The 9,638-nt window shown below is 36.9% G+C and overlaps 2 protein-coding genes across 6 annotated transcripts in view; one reads left to right on the top strand and one right to left on the bottom strand.

Moving 5' to 3' along the window:
- Window positions 1-9,638, top strand: part of ppt1 (palmitoyl-protein thioesterase 1 (ceroid-lipofuscinosis, neuronal 1, infantile)) — an 847,627-nt gene that overhangs the window by 534,287 nt on the left and 303,702 nt on the right. The window lies entirely within an intron of this gene.
- The window catches only part of LOC100500933, a 35,063-nt gene continuing 26,302 nt past the window's right edge, over window positions 878-9,638 (bottom strand). The window contains exons 6-11 of one of the 5 annotated variants that reach the window (XR_015515658.2): window positions 8,749-8,817; window positions 8,331-8,426; window positions 7,717-7,852; window positions 6,928-7,571; window positions 5,572-5,696; window positions 878-2,379 (exon numbers count right to left, since the gene is read on the bottom strand). Coding sequence is in view for 3 of the 5 variants with exons in the window: in XM_087293842.2 (XP_087149968.2) it covers window positions 1,940-2,379; window positions 5,572-5,696; window positions 6,928-7,006; window positions 7,717-7,852; window positions 8,331-8,426; window positions 8,749-8,817 (945 nt within the window). In the remaining 2 variants the exon portion in view is untranslated. 5 annotated transcript variants of the gene reach the window in all.

The following is a 9,638-nucleotide window of genomic DNA, read 5'->3' as shown; positions in this document are numbered from 1 at the left end:
ATAACCACTTTCTTATTGTATGTAAATAAGTTTTAAATAAAATTATTACTCCAGTCATTAATGCTTTTCTTAATATTATATTAATAATAATGATAATAAAAACTGGAGTAATGAAGCTGAAAATTCATCTTTAAATCACTGGAATAAATTATTAAATTAAATGATAAAAGACGTTGGAACAGTTATTTTATAGTGCAATAACAATATACAATTATACAATTTGTACTGTATTTTTGATGACATAAATGCAGACTTGGTGAGCAGGAGAAGCTTATTTTAAAACATTTAAAAATCTTACTGACCCCAAACGTTTGACCCTTAGTGTAAATATAAATAAAAGAAAAGGAAAACAAAAAAGACCCATTTTTTATTTTCCAAGCAAAATATGATTCTCAATCTGGCCAATTTTGAGTTTTGCTAAAGGGCTACATTTGGCTTCTCAGTCATCTGAATTTGTCAAAAAAGGTCAATAAAAACAGAAAGCTGCTTGACAATGGATTAATGATCTTTTCCCACTAATTTGCTGTCACTAACGCACCCTTTAAAACTCCCAGTCAAAATTAACAGATTTTTCCCACAGTATTTATTAAAAATAAAGTCTTTTAAGAAGCATGAACATCACCAAATCTGATTCAAAGCCAAAATGTGTATGAACATTTTACAACAAAAAAGTGTGCGAGTGTGCATACTGTTCACTCTAAAAATAATCAAGCGCTTGCAAACTTTTATGAGTTTCTGTTTCCTGTTGAACACACACACAGCCAATAACTTCCATAGCAGGAGAAACAAATACTATGGAAGTCAACAGCTTTCGGTTTCTTCAAAATATCTTTTGAGTTCAACAAAATAAAAAAGAAAGGTGAATAAATGAAGGCAATTTTCCTAATTTAATCTTTTATTTTTCTTGGTACATTGATTGTATTTTAGTTTAACCAAAAATCTGTTATAAAGCATGCCATTTCCTATAATATTAGCAGCGCAATTCACAACATAAGCATGCAATATGATTGCAAAGACTACCTTTGGTTCAAAACAAACACTCAATGCAGCCTACTCACCAGCCACTTTATTAGGTACACCTTACTAGAATCAGGTTGGACCCTTTTCACCTTCAGAACTGCTTTAATCCTTCATGGCATGGATTCAACAAGGTACTGGAAATATTCCTCAGATATTTTCCTCCATATTGACATGATAGCATCACGCAGTTGCTGCAGATTTGTCGGCTGCACATCCACGATGCCAATCTCCCGTTTCACCACATCCCAAAGGTGCTCTATTGGATTGAGCTCTGGTGACTGTGGAGGCCATTTGAGTACAGTGAACTCATTGTCATGTTCAAGAAACCAGTCTGAGATGATTCACGCTTTATGACATGGTGTGTTATCCTGCTGGAAGTGGCCATCAGAAGATGGAGACACTGTGGTCATAAAGGGATGGACATGGTCAGCAACAATACCTAGGTAGGCTGTGGCGTTGACACGACGCTCAACTCGTACTAATGGGACCAAAGTGTGCCAAAAAATACCCCCCACACCTTTACACCTCCACCAGCCTGATCATGATCTCGAGGATCAATAGATCAGTCCTTCACAACACACGCAGCGATCTCAGATCAGTTCATCCAGACATTCTAATCTGATTCGCGAACTTGTTTGAAGAACCAAATTAGCCAGACATCAGTTATCAAGATGAAAAGATCCAGGATCTGCCAAATCATCTTAGATCATTTAAGCAAAGTACGAAGAACAGACCCCAGGTTATATTTTCTGTTCACATAATTACAAAACAATAAAACAAAATGACGCTAAAAAAAGTGGTTCAACCCTTTTTGGTGGCGAAATGATTAATGTGAGTGTATACGGTTGATGAAACACCAGCATATTTGTTTTTATAAGAGCAATAACACTGCTTATGAAAGTGTGTAGTTGGGTCAGGCTTACGCCGGGTGGTAATGATGATGGTGGTGATGATGGTGATGCTCATGGTGATGATGGTGTTCATGTCTTTGAGAAACGGGAATGAGTCCTGCAGGCTGAAGAGCCGTCCCGCAGTTTGAATCTCTGTCTTGGGGGTTTCTGGACGGTGATGCAGTTTCTCGGGCTCGGGCACGCATGCGTTTGCTGGAGCTGTGCAGCAGAGGGTGCTGTTGCTGTTGTTGGGACGGATGGCACCGTGTTATGGGGTGATGCCCGTGATGTTTGCTGGGTTTGGTTGTGGCTGCGGTGTAACCCACAGACTTGCTGCGGCTGCGGAGCGACCGGAGGAAAGGGAGGGATTTACCAGAGGAATCCACACGGATGCAGGTCTCAGGTTGAGAGCGACGATGATGGACACGGGATGATGGGGCGTCCTGAGGAGGATCCTTTGCAGATGTTTCTGAAGTAATAAGAGTTGAAATATTTGTGCAAGATGGAGTATACCAATGAAGTCAAACATCGAAAAGTGGAAGAATTTATTCAATATTTGGTAAATGATGATTAACAGAGCAAAGAATTTTTCAAAGTATTTCCTCTAATATTTTTTTCTTCTGGAGAAAGTCTTATTTGTTTTAGTTAGGCTAGAATAAAAGCAGTCATTATTTATTTTAAACATTTTAAGGTCAATATTGTTAGTCGCCTTAAACTATTTGTTTTCGACTGTCATCTGTATGAAGTGCATCCACAGACTGTACAGATGTAACTATTAATTACGTATTAAAAATTATAATTATAAATTTTAACATTACTTCTGTCTGTAAATTTCATAGCCTGCAGATTTTAGCTCCAACTTTCTCCAAGCTTCTAGAATGCCTAGTAAGAGCATGTTTAGCTAGGTCAGGGGCCTCATGTATCAACACTGCGTACGCACAAAAACTTTGCATATGCCAGGTTTCACGCTCAAGTTTGGATTTACTAACGATGAAATGAATGTGAGAATGTGCATTGGTCCTCGTCAACTACATGTCTGGTATTTGTGCATTTCTTGTGTGTTTGTTTTATTTCCATTGGCGACTCCAAAAGGCAATTAAGTTAAATTGCACACTACAAAGTATCTTTGAGCTGTGCAATGGCAGCTGTATGGGACGGGATCATCCGCATGTCTAGCAGGTATATAAGGTTTTCATACCATGCAGTTGACCAGCCAAACTTTAAAGCGCAACTTGCAGCGATTGCCGGTTTTCCTAATCTAATCAGAGCGATCGACTGCACGCACACAGCTATAAAGGCGCCACCTGAAGACAAATTTGCAAACGTGAATCATAAACATTTCCAATCAATAAATGTGCAAATAATATGTGATGCTCAAATGCCCTTAAAGGGTCACGAAACACCAAAACACATTTTTTGAGCTGTTGACAGTTGTATGTGTGTCCCACACTGCTAAAAACACTATTAGGACACCTATATTTCACTAAAAAGTGTAAATTGGTTGTTTTTGCGTTATTTCAAGCAAATTCGTACTTCCGGTTTGAAACGAATTTTTGAAGCTGCGTCACGGTCATGACATAATAGCGTGTATTCCAGCGTGCAGACTGGACGTCTGTGCCAGAGTGAGTCTTATTACGTCTTACAGTGTGCTGCATTAATGCATGAGTAAGGCTTGGTTCAAACCAATCAGCGCGCTCCATTGTGCAACTTCATTAATATTCATTAGTGTCACCATGCTTACACCACAAAGACGCCACGTTGTGTTGGCAAAACAAGCGTGAAGTGTTGCTTTTATAGTTTGCTGCAGTTAAGTTTCGTTTTCATTTTCTCTCTGTGAGAGCTCAGACTCACGTGTGGATTAACAGTGTACGCAACGCTCAACAATAACTTACGTGTCTAAGGAGGATTATTGTTTACCTGAGAGCTGTTCTCATCTACAAACGCTGAAATCTGGATTCGCTTGTAGTATTCTCTCCATATAGACGCGGCTCTAGTTGCTGGTGATTGTCCTGTCTCTACAGATTTGGTAAGTGAGCGACCAGTGCTCTTTGTTTATTCAGTTTGTTCGTATCGAATTAAGTTAACTATTGCACTGAGTGCAGAAATGTTAGCACCGCATTTTGTGACCGGAATAACACACGCTGCTTTCTGACGCTACCTGCTGTGTGCATCTAAGTTTCCGGGAAATGCTGAGGTTTTTTTTCTCTCATTCGCCGTGCGGTATCAAACATTGCATGAAAAATACACGCTTAGAGCAGATCCTCGAATCAAATATCGCGTTTGTCGCGAGAGGCGTGAATGAATTCCCTGAATGAAAGAGCCAAACTGCAGTTAAAGTCCAACATTTAATAATTTGGCAAATAATTCGACTACAGATGTCCATGTAGGTTAAACACCATCACTTTCTCATGTGTGTGTATTTTGACTGAAACTCGCGCGTGCACAAATAGACACTCCCACACCATCCCACTTTAGTTCCTCCGACACTCCCCCCTAAACAGAGCTGGACACGCCCACTTTTCTGACTTTTTCCAAAGTAGAGGTGTGAAAACACCCTGCTGAAACGAGGGGGTTTCATGGCCCTTTAACATAATACATGCACTGATTAATGATTCCTACTTGCGTTCCTCGTGATGAAGAGTAGGCAAAATCTGATATGCAGCGTTGGGAAAAAGAAGAATGAGTTCATCAGACGCTGGATTCGAACCGGGTTTATGAATGCTAGTGTCAAAACATGTTGCCATGCGCTTTACAAGCTACGCTACTCACGCTGCTGATGTCCACCCTCTTTAGCTTTGTTGTCTCTGTCGATCAAATCACTCAACTAGCTCATTCCAACGACAAACTTGCAAATAACACAGTTTTTCTTCGGTCTACCTCCGAAAGGAGCACCTCCAATTCACATTCTGTTCAAAGTTTCTCTTTTTGCTTGCTTTTGCCGTTGCTTTTTCGTTTGATGTTCCCAAAGTAGAGTCATTAGCATATTCATATGGGGGAGGAGCCAGGGAGGGGTTTTGCGCTCGTGCACGTGCGCTCAGTTTCACGTTAATTCGGATGTACAAAGAGAATATGCGTGTGATTCGGCATACGCAGTGTTTCATACATCTGAAATTTTTACTGTGTTCGGACAAAGTTGTAAAAGTGCGTATGCAGTAAAAAATTCAGATGTATGAAAAACTGCGTACGCCGAATCACACACATATTGTGTTTGTACATCTAAATTAAAATACTCGCAAGTCTTCGTACATGAGGCCCCAGGTGTGTCTGATTGGGGATTGAACTAATCCTTGCAGGACACCGGCCCTTCAGGACCGAGTCTGGACATCCCTGCTATAAGCGAACTAAGCGGCTTCTTAGGGCCCCACTGCCACTAGGGTGCCCCCCACAACACGCTAGTGGTGCGAGCCACTAGTGATGATTCTAAAGACATAATCTAATATAACATTTATTGAAAATATTCAACTACAGATTAGTAACCGTCACCTACTTATATGAATTTTTTTTTTACTGGTTTTACAGACCCGAGGCTAAAATGCCTAAAAAAAATGCCTTTATGAATATGAATAGTTTCACATTCTGTGAAATGCACCAAAACACTATAGATGCAACTCAATCTGAAAAATTGTTTGCACAATTTTAAGGATGAAGGTCAAGCTTTTACCTTCAAATCGAGAAGTGTAGTTCTCAATTCCAGCCAAATCCAGATAGTGGTTCCTGCGTTCTGTGTTTTCATCTAAAGAGTACTGCTTACTCTCTGGAGCACTCAACTGATCTGAGTTCAGTACTCTGAAAGAAGAACATCATATAATTATAGTAATATTGTATTAATATTCTTGATAACAGCATTGATTTTTTTGATAATTCCTTTCCTGAATTACTACATTTTTTGTAATTATTCTGAAGACAGATTAATATTTTTTTTTGCACTGTAAATATTGAAAAAAAGAAAACATGCTTTGGCGCATAAGTTAAATATTTCTTTTTAAGCTGAAGTGCTATAATAACTCGAATAAAAATGTTTTAAAGATACACAGAAATACAAAAAAACTAGGCTAAAATAATTAAAATTTTTAACATAGTAAATAAATAAATAATAATACAGTGATACTGGCTGGTTATTAGAAAATATAAAAATATTATCAATTAAATTATAATATGTTACTCTGGCCCACAAAACAAGCCATAATTGTATTTTTGGGGAGGATCTAGATTTATGCTTTATATAAATATACACTCCTTTTACTATTTAGAAATTTTCGAATTTGAGGGTTAAAAAATCTAAATAGTGAGAAACTCAAGTTTAAAGTTGTCCAAGTTTTCAGTAATACAAATTAGCAATAGATAGATGTAGTTTTTACATATTTACAGAGGGAAATTCACTAAATATCTTCATGGATTAGGATCTTTACTCGATAGCTTAATGATTTTTGGCATAAAAGAAAACTGATCCAATACAATGTATGTTTGGTTATTTCCACAAATATAGCTGCGAGACATAAAACCAGAGTCACATATAATAAAAAAATAAATATAACATTTTTGGGCCATTTTATTCTACTGTGCAAATAATTAATTTTAACTAATAATTATTTTAACAAAAAATTTTAGCCCATCATTAATTCTGTTTATTTACTAGAGTAAATGTGTGTACATCTATATTTATTCAGTTTTTTAAAATTAATTTCATTAATGTTATTGACTAATGTGAAAATGTTCATTTGATTTATTTACAATGCAGTTTGTACAGTAATATTTTGTGTCTTTTACTAGATATATTATATGACAAACTTGCTTTATTTACCTAATAGAGTGAATCTAATTGGATTTGCATTTAAAAAATTTAATAAAAGTTAAAAAGATATTAAGTTTTATTTTACATATTAAGGTTTTAGTTATGATACTCCCAAAACAATTCAGCAGAAATCCGCAGACTTTTACCAAAATTCTCAGCAGAAATAGCAAAAAACGTCCGCAGATTCCGTCTGGCCCTACCTATGACTGAAGAATAAAAACTGACCTGATTTGCGGATGTTGGCTCTCTTTGCTGCAACCTGTCTCGTTCATTTGATCCCGTTCATTCAGAGATATCCCAGCATCTCAAGATGGACAAAAGAAAATTCAAGTCAGTTAGAGTGCATGATAAATGATATAATGATGATCCACCACCAAACAAATGTGGCCATATGATTGAGTTTAAGCGTGACCTATTATACCCCTTCTCTCTGATGTTCCTAGTGTGTATGTGTATGTATATGTGACGTTTCAGCTCAAAATACATCACTAATAATGTTTTATAACTCTCTGAAACTGACCCCTTTAGGCTTTGATCCTAAATGTGTCATTTTGGTGACTGTCGCTTTAAATTCAAATGAGATTGTGCTCTTTTTCAGAAGAGGGCGGAGTTACAAATGCCTGTGTGTCAGCATAGTGGCAGATTCAAAACAGGAGTAACGTTCTCTCTGTGAAAATCTGAAAATGTTAAAGAAAAAGTGTCTCAGAAGAAGGTTGTCTGTATTAGCGCATCCTAAACTCCACATTTATAATGCCTCTGACATTATCTTGAGCAGGTGAAAACTCTAAATGGCGGACGGCTGCTTCTCACTCAGGGTTGTCTATGCTGATGAGAGAGAGATGGTCATTAATGGGTACGGCTTCCCCCCTCTGATGACACATACAAAGGGAGAATGTCAATCAAAGTGCTTCTGCGGTCTGTTTTTATCAAGTGTAATTATAAAATATAGACACAACTGTGTTTAAACCCCTAATATAAGTGATTGTTGCATAATAGGTCCCCTTTAATGCTCACCTTTCCTGTATGTTTTTCTGCTGGTCAGTGGAGTGACGCTCAGCTTCACACGCAGGGTTGTGCCATTGCTGAGCACCAGCTGTTTGACTGAAGCTTCAACCAGCTCACAGATCGTCTGCATCAAGCTCAATTTATTCTGCAACAAAGAAAAAATCAATATCTTAATGATGTGTTTATGAATATAAAGTAGCAACAATAATATTAGCTTTTAGAGTTAGCTATTAGCTAACTCTATTATGACAGTAAATAATATTTTTTTAGTTATTTTTCAGCTTAAAGTGACATTTAAAGGCTTAACTAGGTTAATTGCGCTAGTTAGTTTAATAAGCAAGTCATTAGACAACAGTAGGTTGTTCTGTAGCTAATCGGAAACAATACTTCTTAAAGGGGCTAATAATTTTGACCTTAAAATTGTTTAAAAAAAAAAATTAAAACTGCTTTTATCCTAGCCGAATTAAACAAATAAGAATTTCTCCAGAAGAAAAAATATTATATGAAATACTTGCTCTGTTAAACATAACTTAAATATATTTAAATTAAAAAAATACAAGTTTCACAGGAGGGCTGATCATTTTAACTACAGCCATATGTGCCCTGTCAATACTAAGCTTTACCTCTTTGGTTATTTTCCCACTGTTGTCCAAACCATACAGTGTAATCATCCACTCTTGACGATTTTCATCCGGGATGGACACATTACACTCCTTTTCCTAATGTCGACAGAGCAAGAATTAAGGGAAAGCATTTACAATCAGTTTAATTCAAGAAGAACGCAACACACACATTTAAAACCATTACTCAAAATTACCTATTTTTATTTAGAACTTTAATTTAACAGATGAATTAAATAGATTTTTTTAAATATTACAAAATAAATGCTGCTTTATTTATTTTTTATTCTACCAAAAATGACAAAGTATAATGTCTTCCAAAATTAGTTTTTTATTCTATTTATAATTAAACTGAAATTCTTGAGCAGTGGATCATATTAGGGGCGACGCAGTGGTGCAGTAGGTAGTGCTGTCGCCTCACAGGAAGAAGGTTGCTGGTTTGAGCCTCGGCTGGGTCAGTTGGCATTTCTGTGTGGAGTTTGTATGTGCTCTGTAAAACGTATGCTGGATAAGTTGGTGGTTCATTCCGCTGTGGCGACCCCAGATTAATAAAGGGACTAAGCCGACAAGAAAATGAATGAATGAATTGATCATATTAGAATGATTTCTTATGGACCATGTGACACTAAAGGCTGGAGCAGCAATGCCAAAAATGTCCAAATCATACAGTGTAATCATCCACTCTTGCTGATTTTCATCCGTGATGGACACATTACACTCCTTTTCCTAATGTCAACAGGCAAGAATTAAGAGAAAGCATTTACAATCAGTTTAATTCAAGAAGAACACAACGCACACATTGAAAATCATTATTCAAAGTTACCCATTTTCATTTAAAACTTTAATTTAACAGATGAATTAAATTGTTTTTTTTAAATATTACAAAATAAATGCTGCTTAATTAATTTTTTATTCTACCAAAAATGACAAAGTATAATGTCTTCCAAAATTAGTTTTTTATTCTATTTATAATTAAACAGAAATTCTTGAGCAGTGGATCATATTAGGGGCGACGCAGTGGTGCAGTAGGTAGTGCTGTCGCCTCACAGCAAGAAGGTTGCTGGTTTGAGCCTCGGCTGGGTCAGTTGGCATTTCTGTGTGGAGTTTGTATGTGCTCTGTAAAACATATGCTGAATAAGTTGGTGGTTCATTCTGCTGTGGCGACCCCAGATCAATAAAGGGAATAAGCCGAAAAGAAAATGAATGAATGAATGAATCATATTAGAATGATTTCTCATGGACCATGTGACACTAAAGACTGGAGCACCAATGCCAAAAATGTCCAAATCATACAGTGTAATCATCCACTCT

This window comes from Danio rerio, chromosome 19 (assembly GCF_052040795.2).
Source record: "Danio rerio strain M-AB ecotype USA chromosome 19, GRCz13ab, whole genome shotgun sequence".
NCBI classification, from domain to species: Eukaryota; Metazoa; Chordata; class Actinopteri; order Cypriniformes; family Danionidae; genus Danio; species Danio rerio.
This window is presented reverse-complemented; position numbering and strand designations above follow the sequence as displayed.